Below are 13,949 nucleotides of genomic sequence, written 5' to 3'. Positions count from 1 at the left end.
CCGCCAACGCCAGCAGCAGGCCCAGCGGATGCATCCGCAGATGGCGCATAGTTTGGAGAACCGCACGGGATACCCGGAGATGTCGCCGTACCAAAACGCGAATTTTTCGCCGAACAGTACGCCGAGCGGGTATTTGTCGTACCAGCAGGGGCATCCGACGGTGAACATGGGTGCGCCACTCGGGTATATGAGCCAAATTCCACACATGCAGCAGGGCTCGCCGCCACGGCAGGGCGAGAAAAACGAGTATCTGGGTAATACTTTCGGCTACTAGCAGCGAGCGAAGAGAGCTGTGTGAGTTTCGGTGATGCGAAGCGTACTGGATCTTTGCTAGGAGCTATTACAGTTTACTAGGCCCCCTTTGGTATCTTCATCCAAGGCTTCCGAAACATGACCCATGGGAATGGTCACTGTGAAGCCACGGTCGGGTCCTTTAGATAAACTGCTGAATCCTCCCAAGGTTGGTGACTATGTACAGCTACTGGTGTCTCTCAACGTTCTAGGGCTCACCCTGTCAGACTTACTCGCTTTTGACTCTCACTTCCCCACCTCATTCTGCTTCACCGTCACCGGGAATCAAAAATCCCCTTTTCCTTTGACGCCTTCCAGACAGGGATCTACTGTTTTAGACTTATTTTAGCTTGGTTGTTGTTGGTTAGCCGGTATGTGAAACGATCCCACTACTTGGATGTCAGTGTTAGGTCTTGTACTGTTTATATTATATTAACGATTGTTACGAGGTGGATAGCATCATGTAGCAGCGGGGTATATAGCTATAGGCAACGCCTGTGCTTCGTATGCTATATGGATTGAACTAGCACGCAATCATGGAGCTGTTGGATCTCAGGTCATTTCCTATTCACACATGGAAAACGGTAAGCATTTGTCTCTCCCTGAAAGAAAGGTAATGGATTACAAGACACACTCAATAATCCACTGAAAGTTTGATGTTGACGGAAATCTCAAATACGATAAAGCTTTGACCCGAAACATCTCTGATGGGAACTTGTGGCGTATGCTTATCTCACATATCCCTTTCCAATAGATCCAGAAAAAGGTTCAAGACCGGTCTATATACCTCTCAGATCCGTGGAATGGGCTCCAAAATTCCTAGCATGTAATAACCTCATCACAAAAGTAGCTGAGAAAGTGCAAGTTGTGATTGGCATCTTCCACCGAGTTGGTCTCGCAGTCGAGTAAAACCTTGTACGCGTAATGCAACATCCGCAACTTAAGCATGGCCCGGGAGACCTCCCTGCTTAGTCCCTGAGTCTTGTTGTAAACCTTTGCACCAGCGACTGAGTGGGACGAGAATATAAGCTGAGAAATGTTTTCCACTATCAAAACGTGTTTGCCGATGCGAGGTGCGGCATCTAGCTCGTCAACCAACGATACTATATCCTCGAGCTTGAACAATTTCGTAACCCGGATCTGATCCACAAAGTCGGATTCTTCGCAGATTGCGATATTAATAAGATCGTTGGATCCTGTGGTGCTAACGTATAAGATCTCCGTCTGACTGCCGGTTTGCCACATATGTTTGGCGAGGTTCAATGCATAGCGGATAGGCTCCGAGCAGCTGTTACCCTCGGTCCGGATTAGTACAAGACTGTTTTCAGCGGGAATAGTAAGTTGGGTTGGCATTCAGGATCGTGTATCCTAAATCGACAAAGAGGCGAGTTTTTAACCATACATTTCCATCGGTTCATGTTGGAAGCCGCGCAGTGGATGCAGGGTGGCGCCTCTGTCTGACTCCGATTCAAAGCCACAGTAATCCCAGCCCTGTTCATTTTCTCAGTTGCTAAATAAATAATTTAGCCAATAACCTTAAATTGCTTTTCTGTTTTTATTCTCAACTATCCAACCGTTATGCTCTGGAATATACCCCCACCTTTTGAAATATCCTGCACCTTTACTATTTAACCTTGAGAACTTCTACCGTAAGGGTCAAACATGCGTACACCAGACAAAAATGATTCAGTTGACTCGTCGTACGAGCTTATTCCCACAGGGGTTTAGTTCTCATTTACCTACTCTTCGCTGTATCACCACATACGCGTCTCAAAGAGTGTTGAAGTATCCACCGGGGAGATATCCAGCCTCCACCAAATCACGCGAACCACACAGAGTAAAAGTCCACGAACCGCCCTATAGTGTGACATACAATAAAGGCGATGCTATCGCAAGCCTCACAGTAGCGTCAAAATACTTCCCATTGTTAACGGGGCATCAGTACGGTACCATAAATGGCATTGAATTCCTGACAGGTGCTTGCATCGACTGCAAGCTGAACGTCCTTGAAATTCGGGGCAAAACGCCTTCAGAGACAGTAGCAGTGTTGGATACGCTCGTCAAAAGAATAGCCGCATTGGTGGAAAACGCCTCTTTCGTCCAGGTTCCCAAGCAATTCTATCCCATTTTGGCCGGTGCGGGAAGATCGGCCTTGGCTGACATACGCACCCGGTACGGTGTTTCGGTTTCATCGTCAGACTCCATTATTGAGGGGTGCAAAGAAATTGTGATATCTGGCGAAACCCGCCTGCAAGTTTCCCAGGCCACTACGTTGCTCAAGGAAAGGCTTGCAGTCATTGTGACGCAGACTCAGAAACTTGCGGTCCCTCAGCACTTATCGGGGGCGCTCCTCGGCTCCAAAGGGACAACTATCAAGCTGGTTACCGAGCAAACGGGGGTGTTTGTCTATACGTCAAACTTACAAGACAATAAAGGGAACTTGACAATGTTCATCTATGGCGATTCCACAGACCTAACTAACAAAGCCCTAGCGGATGTACAAAAACGCTTGGTTAACTTACAGGGTGCTTACAAGACTCTAGATTTCCCTTCCAAGTATTTTAAGTTCCTCTATGGAAGAAACCGTCGAAATATCAACATGATTGAAAATAAAACCGGGGTGGTAATCTTGATGCATAGCACCACTGACAGTATGGAGAATCAATATTTATCGGTTCATCACACAGATATCAACACCATCAACCAGGCTTTGGTGCTATTAACCAAGCAACTCCAAAACATTTCGTTGCAGTACAAGCCGCTGGAGGTGCCGAATGAAATTGCCCCTGTTTTGTTGAAATGCTGTAAGGTGCTAGGTGAAAGGTTCCCCAACGTCAACCTTTCTCTTGCTTTGGGGCAGCCCACTGAGGAATATAACTCCTTGCCTCTGTCATCCAGCTTAACGGTCTACAGTTCTAACCAGGTGGAGCGTGAAGAAGTGGTCAGCATCATAGACCGAGTCGTAAGGATCTTGCAGGAAAATCACCGGGTGATGGCCATCTCGTCGGCGCTAGTTTTCCCTTTGAAAGGACTAGACAATGCGTATCTTGATGACCTCTCTAAAAATGCGAAAGTAGAAATCACCTTCAGCAGGCTCTCTACACGAAAGGGCGAACAATCTCTCATTATCACCCCACTAATAGATGTGGTCCTCGCGGCAGTTGCCATGCCAGATTGTGGTGTAATTGCTTTGGCTCGTGGTTCATTAGCGCATACAGAAGACACCCTAAAAGCCCGGGTCAAAACCTTGAAAGATGAGTGCCAGCCAGTGTATGTGCCTGGTGGGTTCGTCCCATTTTTAATTGGACATCACGATGCAAGAATCAGAAGAATACAGGCGTCCACCGGTACCACTATTTCAATCAGCAATAAGCCAAAAGATGACAAGGGCAACCATATGTTAATTATTTTTGGGACTGCTAAAAAGGTGCAAGATGCGTTTACAAAGGTTTCGAAGTATCTCAACGTTTATTATCAAAGACAGGTATAGAGAGGATATAGCTAAGGTGAGTCAGAGCTCAGACATTGACAGCAGCCGAAACGGAAGACTTGTACATATAATAAACCAACTTGCACTCTTTAACGTTCTCTTCGATCAGAGTTTCGAGCTCAGATATCTCACCTATCAAGGAATCTTCGATTTCTCTGAGTGTTTTGTTGGCAGTGATCCTGTAGAAAGCCTTAATTTTGACAATGGCGGATTCAAATAGCTGTAAGAACCTAAGCAAATTCGTATCAAGAAACATAGCCTCGATAGTGCCTGAAACGTCCTTACTCAACCCTTTAAAGGTATTCCGTGCCAAGGCAAAATCACCTATGGCCAAGGGGATTGTAAAGTTCATTATCCAGTGCATCTCGTAGTACGGGGTATCAGCGCTTGACAAAGTCTCCAATATCTTCAAAACCCCTCCCAAGTATTCAATTCGCGGCTTCACTTGGGTAGAAAGCTTGGCAATGGTGAAAACAGCGGTTCTGTACTCCCTGAAGCCGTCTTTCTTCTCCACCGTTTTGTACACCTTTTTCCCGTCCGTGACGCGGTTGTACCTGTCTCCTATAGTTACTCGACCAATATCATCGTAGCACCCCCTGGCGATGTTGAATGCCATGAATTCGAGCTGCTGGACGTACTTAACAATCACCGAAAGGGACTTGTGTAATCTGGTAGAGGCTGGAGCTAAGTATGGCTGCTGGAATGTTGCCTTGTATTCTTCTGAGTGCTTCAGATACTCCACGTAATGCGCTATATCAAATGATAGATTGTTGAAAGAGTCAAACATTTTTTCAGCTATGCCGACGCGGTCGTTTAGTTGATCGAGGGCTTGCTTGATACTCTTCACAGAGTCATTGAAGCTGAGATACTGTGTAAAGTTCTTTGCCGCAAATTCCTCTAGATGGGACTCTGTTCCCATGATAAAGCCTAATATTTCCCGTTTATAGGCGTTCGACGAGATTAGCATTTCCGTCAAGAATACACTGTAATCGGGGTATGTCTCTAGGTTCTCTAACAATGTTGGAATGTTCTTCACCACTATAATCAAATCATTGGTTACTTCATTGTAAAATTGCCTACTCGTTTCTGAAACAGTGATTGTCTTCCATACCTTGTCAAATTTCTTAAAGGAGCATTTTTGGATATGATTTAATTCGGAAAGAATAGACTTGCAGTCTACTCTGAACTCAGAGTGGTTCTCCTCGGGATCCTTCTCCATCTTGGACTTGAAGTGGAACGATTTCTGTCTGTAGTTACTGCTTAGCAAGGCCAACTGGTTTCTTCGGAGAACTCGGGATAAAAATCCTGTCAATTTTTGAGAAATGAGGATAACCAACTTGTCGCATTCGTATAATAGTTGGGTTAGGACTATTAAATCGCCCTCGGAGGGGCCAATGAGAACGGGCCGATTCAGAGGAATGATCTCGGAATCGAAGAGGAACAGCTCTTGTGGGGCGGCGGATGAAGGAACAAAGGGGGTATAAATCCCTGAGGGGTCGGTTTTGGACACTGCTGTCGGCTCCGCGGATATTTGGGAGGCAAGCTTTTCTTCGGAGAACAAACCAGGCAACCTCTCCTGTAAGATCGCACTGTATGCAGTTGCTCCTGTGAGGGCATTTGATGAGCTTTCCCCAAAATAAGCAGGGCCAATCACCCCAGAGGCTTCTTCGGCGCTTGGACTATCTGACGCCGGCAATCCACTGGATGCAGACCTCAAGTTAAAGAATTTTTTTGGTTGGTCAAGCTCAAATCCTTTAACTGCTTCAGATGAGGACGGATTTTCCTCAAAGGATTCCACCGATTCGTGAAATTGTTCGATTTCGTGTACTTGGACGGCCATTGAGAATAACCCTTGCAGGGAAAACTGGTCACTTTGAAGGGTAAAGTTAATTGGGATGGGAATTTGTAAAAATAAAACTAAATAGAAAACTAACGAATTCTGGAAAAATTCCGGCGGATAACAATTCACAGGGGTCCGTAAACATGGAGGTGTCTTGGAGTCGCGAGAGGCCACAAAAGCATATGCATGTGGCGTTGTATGGCTGGTGCACAATCTCTAAACTGTGTGTCCAAGATAAGAAATTCCTGTATATAAAGTATCAGCGATTTTTAGCAGAATCAATCCAGGTAAATAGACATTAATCGGACTAAACAACTATTGTTCTAGAGATGCCAAAGGAAATAAAGTAAGGTTTTTACTGGTGAATTTTGCCTGCTGTTCCAGCTATGCATTCAGACCTTTACATGTCAGGTCAACGCTTCCTAGGCCTATGTTCAAGATATTATGATTCTCCATCGCCTACCGATCGGTGCCGTACTGCATTTCCCATGCTCACCAGTAATTCTATATACATATATTTCCATTAAACTACGTTATTCCCACTCTTATTTAACTTAAACTATGCCAATTGCGGAGATTTTTCATATTTATAAGATTTTTTAACGTAATATTAAATGCTACATGTCTGACAAGATTAAAATTTTGACAAAGTTAACAGATATACATCTTAAGTTTAGCCATATGTTAAGATATTTATAGTCATATTTCTAATATTTATTTTTAACAGCACAAGTCTTTTATATATCGCAGATCAGAATTAAAAAACATATATATCGCTACGGTAATACCGTTCTATAAGCTATATATACTCCTATTTTGCTAAAATTAATTCACTGTGTGGTTAGTATTTTACGCTAGCACTTCTAGTATATAAGAGGATGTGCGGCGCGCATCCATCATATTCAGTTTAATAGCACAGGCGACCGTGACAATCTAATATAAACACAATCATTTGATTCAGTAAATACCCGAGTTGATCATGCCCCCAGAACATTCTTACAAAAACAGTTTTTTTATATCGTTATTGGAATTATTTTAAATTACAAAAGAAAAAAGTGAAAGAAAACACTAGTTATAAGAATTTAAAACATTTAGTAACCCAAAGCGGTCAACTTCTTGGCGGCTTCAGACTCAGCGACGGAGGCCTTGGCAGCGTTCAACTTCTTGGTCAAAGCCTTCTTCTTGGCGTAGTACTCAGCAGACTTAACCTTTCTCTTTTCTTCCAATTGGTCGACGATAGACTCGTACTTCCAACCGACAGAAGAAGACAACTTACCGACGGTGGTGTACTTGCGGCCTGGCTTCAATCTCAAGACTCTCAAGGCTTGTGGGACGACAACTCTCTTCTTCTTGTCGTATGGTGGTGGGACACCTTCGAAGACCTTAAGTCTCTCCATGGCGGCGGTACCTCTAGCGGTCTTGTGAGCCATCATACCTCTGATAGCCTTGTAGAAGATTCTAGATGGGGCTCTGAAGTGGAAAGGACCGTGAGTCTTGTTGTAACGGGTACCCTTTCTCAAGTAGTCGTGGTACTTGAGCTTGTTTCTGAAGAATTCACCAGAAATGTTCAAGGCTTCACATCTGACAACGACGATCTTCTGACCGTTCATTAATTGCTTAGCAACGATAGAAGCTAATCTACCGAGCAAGTGACCCTTACCGTCAATAACAACAACTGGTTCAAAAGTACTCATTTTTGTGGTATGTTTTTCAAAAAGACTGCAAAACCTCAATAAAAGGGGCGGCGGAAGTTTTTTTTTAGGTAGTACATGGTGAATTTTTGCGGCGGGAGAGGTAGTGCAGTAGGTGAAAGAGGTGAGAGTAAGAGTAGGAGAGGAGCGAGAGAGTGAAAAGATTCTGGGTTTGGCGCACAGTACAGTTGGGAAGGCTAGCAGACGGAGGCGCGCCCACGCAGGATAGCGTGAAAGTGTCTAGCGTGTACACGACCTTTTGGTGAAAATGCGAATGCGAAATTTGTCAATGTGAAAATTTTCCGTTATTGTACTGCATACAACGAAAAATGTATGGGCTTTTCGACTATGGCTTCTCGTTCGTTCGGCATACTAGCGGGAATGAGAAAAAGGAAAAACTTTGCATAGCTTAGGGGAGAGTGGGGAGAAAAAATGAAGTATACGCATGCGTGAGAGAATATACGCATGGGTTACCAAAGAAAAAGTAAAAGCACAGTCACATGAAGTACTCATTGGGAATAAAGTGGTTGATGCACGTATGTAGACGTTTTGTCTCAGTCAGTCATGTGACGAGAACCAGCATTAGTGATTGCGATACGGCCGGAAACATACGGCTCCGATAGGCCTGTAGATTGTAGCATACAATTTAGATTCTTAGATATATGCGATTCAGCTCCTTAGATAGAATTGATTTATTCAACCGTTTCAATAGCATATGGGGGAGGCGGATGTAGTGTGACAGCTCCAAGAATTAGGGTGTCACTTAAGATGCAGAACGCACCGTTCGGGAAGTTGGCCCAGCGAAAGCTGGATGAGTGGGGTATGTATGACCAAAAGGCATTACGGCGTTAATTACACCAGGATAACACCAATTGACGGTAAGTTCTACTTAATTGTATCGTAATATATTAGCAGTGGTGCCTTTATAAAGCTTAGTTCGTGTTCGCCACAATTCTTTGTGCTGGTCTGCCCGGTACAGGCTCAAGCCTCTATCGAGAATGCAGGATGGTTTCAGATCACCCATATAAAACCGCTACGTCACGATCTTGAACCATCTACATCGCCTCCGGTAGACATATTGCCGGTTGACACGAATGGGGTAACGATTTACTCAGAACGCGTCGGCCGCTTACTAGCGGCCTTGTTTCGTAGCGACATTGCCACGGGATGCTCCTCCCTTATCGTTCATGCAGGTTACCCCATAGCCCAGACATTGGGTCCACCGGGGCTTGACGTTTCAAAACACCACGGCTTACGATGTGAAAGGAGTGTGTGGACTTATATTTGACAGGTCATGCCCCAAGAAAAAAAAAACCCTTATACCTTTGGTGACAGCTACCGGTCCGTAATCAACCTTACAACCGAAGTTTACTTCACGAGCCGTGCTCAGACACATAGGTTTCGGATTGCTCGAAGTCAACTGCACGTATGACACACCAGGTTTTATCCTGCACACACTATCGTTTAGACCTGCAGCGTCTCGTTCCGCCGCCGCACGTGATGTTTCCTCATAGCCGCTGTATAGAGGATTTTACCAACAGCTATACGACCGAGTTTCACATGCTTTTACCCTGTCTTTGGAAAACGTTGATCCGGAGCAACAAAAACCAACGTTTAAACCGGTCGGTTTTCACCCAATTTACTCAACGTTTAACTCAGACTTACAAAACGTGCTGTTGGCTAAATTTAAAATAAACTTACGCTTGTTGCTTCGCCCTAACACGTAGACGTACACTTGTCCTCAGAACCATACGGCCCCCGACTCTGCGATATCAGCCCAGTAAAGTCATTGAAGCAAAGATACCAAAACACGTGATGCTACACAATCGAGAGATTTCTTCTATATGACTCATACAAACGAGCGGGATCGTATACAGTGGTGTGGGTACAGATGTGTGCCCCCCCCGGAACAGACACGCATACAGAAAGCAAGATTATGTACGGCCCCACCTGACTCGGGGTGTTCCCGACACCGGAGACCCTCGTATATCTTACTAAACAGCACAGAAACACACATCTCTGCCCTATATCGGTCTCGACTCGGTCCCACTAAATCGCGGTCGTATCTAAAGCATTTCCGGTGTGCGATTTTTCACTAATTTAGCTCAATTAATGTTGGGAAATTTTCACTCGTCTCCTAAACTTTGGCATTATAAATACACCCCTCCCCCCCCAACGTTACACTTCTCTTGCGTCTTTCTTTTCTATCTAATTGCCTGCAATTAATAACAAACAACAAATTAACCATGGTTCAATCATCCGTTTTAGGTTTCCCACGTATCGGTGCCAACAGAGAGTTAAAGAAGACTACCGAGGCGTACTGGTCCGGTAAGGTCAACGTCGAGGAATTGTTGAAGGTGGGTAAGGACTTGAGAGCCCACAACTGGAAGTTGCAGAAGGACGCTGGTGTCGATGTTATCGCCTCCAACGATTTCTCCTACTACGACCAGGTCTTGGATCTCTCCCTTTTGTTCAACGTCATCCCAGACAGATACACCAAGTTTGACTTGGCTCCAATCGATGTCTTGTTCGCTATGGGCAGAGGTTTGCAGAGAAAGGCCACCGACTCCACTCCAGCTGTCGATGTCACTGCCTTGGAAATGGTCAAGTGGTTCGACTCCAACTACCACTACGTCAGACCAACCTTCTCGCACTCCACCCAGTTCAAGTTGAACGGCCAGAAGCCAGTTGACGAGTACTTGGAAGCTAAGGCTCTCGGCATTGAGACCAGACCGGTCTTGGTCGGTCCAGTATCGTACTTGTTCTTGGGTAAGTCTGACAAGGACTCCTTGGACTTGGACCCAATTTCCTTGTTGTCCAAAATTCTCCCGGTCTACGCTGAAATCTTGGCCAAGTTGGCGGCCGCCGGCGCCAAGACCGTTCAGATCGATGAACCAATCTTGGTTTTGGATTTGCCACAGAAGGTTCAGGCCGCTTTCAAGCAGGCGTACGAGTTCTTTGCTCAACACGCCGGTCTCCCAGAAATCATCCTTGCCACTTACTTCGGTGACGTCAGACCAAACTTGGCTGCCGTTGAAGGCTTGCCAGTTGCTGGTTTCCACTACGATTTCGTCAGATGCCCAGAGCAGATCGACGAAGTTATCAAGGCCTTGACTCCAAAGCAGGTTTTGTCTGTTGGTGTTATTGACGGTAGAAACATTTGGAAGGCTGACATCACCAAGGCTATTGCCGTTGTCAAGAAGGCTATTACTGCCATCGGTGCCGAAAGAGTTATCGTTGCCACCTCTTCCTCTTTGTTGCACACCCCAGTCGACCTCTCCAACGAAAAGAAGTTGGACGCTGAAATCAAGGACTGGTTCTCCTTCGCTACCCAGAAGTTGGCCGAAGTTGTTGTCGTTGCCAAGGCCGTTTCCGGTGCCGATGTCTCCGGTGCTTTGGAGGCCAACAAGAAGTCCATCTCTGCAAGAGCTGCCTCTGCCATCACTAACGATGCCAAGGTCCAGGAAAGAGTTGCGTCTATCAACGAAAAGATGGCTACCAGAGCCTCTGCCTTCAATGCCAGATTGGCCGAACAGAAGAAGCACTTCAACCTCCCAGCCTTCCCAACCACCACTATTGGGTCTTTCCCACAGACCAAGGACATCCGTATCAACAGAAACAAGTTCACCAAGGGTGAAATCACTGCTGAGCAGTACGAGAAGTTCATTGAATCCGAAATCGAATCGGTTGTCAGATTCCAGGAAGAGATCGGCTTGGATGTTCTTGTCCACGGTGAACCAGAGAGAAACGACATGGTTCAGTACTTTGGTGAGCAGTTGAAGGGTTACGCCTTCACCTCCAACGGTTGGGTCCAGTCTTACGGTTCCCGTTACGTTAGACCACCTATCATTGTCGGTGACATTTCCCGTCCAAAGGCCATGTCCGTCAAGGAGTCCGTCTACGCCCAGTCCCTTACCTCCAAGCCAATGAAGGGTATGTTGACCGGTCCAGTCACTTGTTTGAGATGGTCTTTCCCACGTAACGACGTCTCCCACAAGGTCCAGTCTTTGCAGTTGGGTTTGGCCTTGAGAGACGAGGTCAACGACTTGGAAAAGGCCGGTGTCTACGTCATCCAGGTCGATGAGCCAGCCATCAGAGAAGGTTTGCCTTTGAGAGCCGGTGCCGAGCGTTCCGACTACTTGCAGTGGGCCGCCCAGTCTTTCCGTGTCGCCACCTCCGGTGTCGAAGACAGAACTCAGATCCACTCCCACTTCTGTTACTCCGATTTGGATCCAAACCACATCAAGGCTTTGGACGCTGATGTTGTTTCTATCGAATTCTCCAAGAAGGACGATCCAAACTACATCCAGGAATTCTCTGAGTACCCTAACCACATCGGTTTGGGCTTGTTCGACATCCACTCTCCACGTATCCCATCCACCGATGAGTTCGTTGCCAGAATCCAAGAAATCTTGAAGGTTTACCCTGCTGAAAAGTTCTGGGTTAACCCAGATTGTGGTTTGAAGACCAGAGGCTGGGAGGAAACCAGAGCTTCTTTGACCAACATGGTTGAAGCTGCCAAGCTCTTCAGAGCCCAGCAATAAGTGTACCGCGTATACGTTTGTGCCGGTTCACAATAGGTTACATTTATTCAACATTAATGTAATGACTTAATGATCATTCATTTTTTTTTTTCCTTTTTCTCTTTTTATTTGCTTTCTATTTTTTTTTCATTGTTTCTTACGAGTGCCTCGATAGAAGCACTCCTCGCATATAGGGTAATTGGGATTTCAACATTCGGTTTTATTAGAAAAGTGTAGTTACACTAATGGCTGGGAAAGATTTCCAGCAGTCCTATAGATTCCTGGACACGTGCAAGTGCCTAGTTACCAACAGAACACCTTGCCTCTGGCCATCGAAGATGCGTCAATGTATCTGCGATTCAGTCTTGGACAAAATTTCAGGGAGGAAATTAATATACAATTTTATGGCAGTTTTATATAGCCGATTTAATATTATCTCTCCGCCAACCTTTAGTGTTGCATTTGGCGGCCCCATCCAAAGGTTCTGAAGTTTTCGCCCCTGATTTGCCACAACGCAGGTCATATTTGATGCACAACAAATTGCGCCCCAACATATTCACCACACCACCTCACGCCGATTGACTATTATCCTCAATGTCCGACCAAGAAGACATCATCAAGCAATTCACCGGTCTCACCAACTCCGATAGAGCCACGGCGGAAACGTTTTTAGCGGCCCATGACTATGACTTGATGGACGCCATTGACGGGTTCTTCAAGCAACCCAGCGCCTCTACGCCGCAGCCATCTGCGCCTAGAAGAGCCCAGGCGGCCAATTTCGGGTCATTTTCACAGTTGAACAAAAGCAGCTCCAATGAGTCAGAGGATGATGACGACACCAACTTCTTCACGGGCGGGGAAAAGTCGGCGTTGCAGGTGGAGAATCCCAACGCGCAGAGCCGCAAGGATACCAGAAACCTAGTCCAGGACTTGTTGAAAAAGGCCGCTGCGCCCCAGGGTGCGCATCCAGATGAAACCCCGACGCAGTCGTTCTCCGGGACGGGATACAAGTTGGGTGACGCGACCACAGAGTCTCAGACCATCCGCGACGTGCGCGCACGCCCCCAGGAGGGCAGGGTCTCCAGACAGATTACGTTCTGGCGCGATGGGTTCCAGGTCGGCGATGGAGCGTTATATCGATATGACAACCCGGCCAATGCGTCCTACTTGAACACGTTGAACCAGGGCCGCGCACCGTTGGACTTGTTGGATGTAAAGTTCGGCCAGGATGTCGATGTGAATGTCACCAAAAAGTTGGATGAAGACTATGTCGCGCCAAAGAGTGTGGTTGCTGGCTTTTCTGGATCCGGTCACAAGTTGGGCTCCATTGTTCCCGGAGAGTCTCCCCAGCCAGAAGAGCCACAGGCCGCTGTTCTGGTCACCAAGCCCCAGACTCAGGGCGAGGGAGATTCACAGGTTCAGATCAGATTGGCCAACGGGAGACGTGTGGTACACAGGTTCAACTCCACCGACCCCGTCAGTGAGGTGTACGCGTTCGTGGCTGCCAATACCGACGGCACCAGGGCCTTTGTTTTGTCTCATGCGTTTCCCGTTAAGCCCATTGACAACTCGAGTCTGACGATCGAGGAGGCTGGCTTGGTCAATGCTGTTGTGGTCCAGAGATGGAAGTAGTTTAAATAAACTACCCCCAGATACGATCTAGCGCTGTGCCCTAGCCAGTTTTATATTAAATGAGATGACTCCTTGTGTACGCAGGCTTACTTATAGATTTGATATATAAGAATTCGAATAAGGTAAAATGGAATAATGCATATACATGTTATAGTGCTTATGTTTTTAAGCTTGATCGTGAGCAAGCACTCGAGATTCCATACTCGTGGAGGTAAATTTTAACGTAGAATTTATTCTATAATGAGGAAAACCATCAGACTAATATTTTATCACCACACTTTTTTGTATTTGGCTTACAAGTTAAACCGGCGCCTACATGCAATTCGAAATATCCGGGGATCGCTTCAGGCCCGTTTCCTACCGATTTTGGGCGTGCCGGATATGCACGAGCGGGCTGAAAAATTAACGCCTAAAGAGTATAGTGCCCCAGACCTTTTCTTTAGGTATAGATCGTGCCCCAGACCTTCTCTTTAGGTATATAT

The 13,949-nt window shown here is 46.2% G+C and overlaps 7 protein-coding genes across 7 annotated transcripts; 4 read left to right on the top strand and 3 right to left on the bottom strand.

Annotated features, from left to right (window-relative positions):
* Window positions 1-692: 692 nt before the first annotated feature.
* On the bottom strand, window positions 693-1,848 carry BABINDRAFT_146582 (uncharacterized protein). Its single transcript, XM_019127184.1, has one exon. It carries the CDS (start codon window positions 1,642-1,644, stop codon window positions 1,111-1,113), a length of 534 nt encoding a protein of 177 aa, XP_018984330.1. The 5' UTR covers window positions 1,645-1,848; the 3' UTR covers window positions 693-1,110.
* Window positions 1,708-3,781, top strand: BABINDRAFT_8621 (KH domain-containing protein; the record flags this gene model as incomplete). The annotated part of the gene is made up of 2 exons (XM_019132834.1): window positions 1,708-1,735; window positions 2,325-3,781. The coding sequence occupies 2 exons, from the start codon at window positions 1,708-1,710 to the stop codon at window positions 3,779-3,781; spliced, it is 1,485 nt and encodes a 494-aa protein (XP_018984329.1).
* A 212-nt stretch (window positions 3,782-3,993) lies between these two features.
* BABINDRAFT_176586 (uncharacterized protein) lies at window positions 3,994-5,744 on the bottom strand (the record flags this gene model as incomplete). The annotated part of the gene is made up of 2 exons (XM_019131020.1): window positions 4,067-5,744; window positions 3,994-4,001 (listed from the first exon to the last, which is right to left on the bottom strand). Exons 1-2 carry the CDS (start codon window positions 5,619-5,621, stop codon window positions 3,994-3,996), a joined length of 1,563 nt encoding a protein of 520 aa, XP_018984328.1. The 5' UTR covers window positions 5,622-5,744.
* A 968-nt stretch (window positions 5,745-6,712) lies between these two features.
* Window positions 6,713-7,410, bottom strand: RPL16A (60S ribosomal protein uL13; the record flags this gene model as incomplete). Its single annotated transcript, XM_019131131.1, has 1 exon — window positions 6,713-7,410. The coding sequence occupies exon 1, from the start codon at window positions 7,313-7,315 to the stop codon at window positions 6,713-6,715; it is 603 nt and encodes a 200-aa protein (XP_018984327.1). The 5' UTR covers window positions 7,316-7,410.
* A 1,599-nt stretch (window positions 7,411-9,009) lies between these two features.
* BABINDRAFT_146556 (uncharacterized protein) lies at window positions 9,010-9,514 on the top strand. The gene has a single exon (XM_019127183.1). The coding sequence runs from the start codon at window positions 9,157-9,159 to the stop codon at window positions 9,409-9,411; it is 255 nt and encodes an 84-aa protein (XP_018984326.1). The 5' UTR covers window positions 9,010-9,156; the 3' UTR covers window positions 9,412-9,514.
* MET6 (5-methyltetrahydropteroyltriglutamate-homocysteine S-methyltransferase) lies at window positions 9,486-12,020 on the top strand. Its single transcript, XM_019129163.1, has one exon. It carries the CDS (start codon window positions 9,559-9,561, stop codon window positions 11,854-11,856), a length of 2,298 nt encoding a protein of 765 aa, XP_018984325.1. The 5' UTR covers window positions 9,486-9,558; the 3' UTR covers window positions 11,857-12,020.
* An 85-nt stretch (window positions 12,021-12,105) lies between these two features.
* On the top strand, window positions 12,106-13,718 carry SHP1 (protein phosphatase regulator). The gene has a single exon (XM_019129162.1). It carries the CDS (start codon window positions 12,430-12,432, stop codon window positions 13,465-13,467), a length of 1,038 nt encoding a protein of 345 aa, XP_018984324.1. The 5' UTR covers window positions 12,106-12,429; the 3' UTR covers window positions 13,468-13,718.
* Window positions 13,719-13,949: the final 231 nt, after the last annotated feature.

This window comes from Babjeviella inositovora (genome assembly GCF_001661335.1).
Source record: "Babjeviella inositovora NRRL Y-12698 unplaced genomic scaffold BABINscaffold_8, whole genome shotgun sequence".
Lineage (NCBI taxonomy): Eukaryota > Fungi > Ascomycota > Pichiomycetes > Serinales > Babjeviella > Babjeviella inositovora.
This window is presented reverse-complemented; position numbering and strand designations above follow the sequence as displayed.

What these genes read in the sequence shown, in the direction of transcription:
- BABINDRAFT_146582 (XM_019127184.1), bottom strand. Translation starts at nt 1,644, where the DNA reads ATGCCAACCCAACTTACTATTCCCGCTGAAAACAGTCTTGTACTAATC.
- BABINDRAFT_146556 (XM_019127183.1), top strand. Translation starts at nt 9,157, where the DNA reads ATGACTCATACAAACGAGCGGGATCGTATACAGTGGTGTGGGTACAGA.
- MET6 (XM_019129163.1), top strand. Translation starts at nt 9,559, where the DNA reads ATGGTTCAATCATCCGTTTTAGGTTTCCCACGTATCGGTGCCAACAGA.
- SHP1 (XM_019129162.1), top strand. Translation starts at nt 12,430, where the DNA reads ATGTCCGACCAAGAAGACATCATCAAGCAATTCACCGGTCTCACCAAC.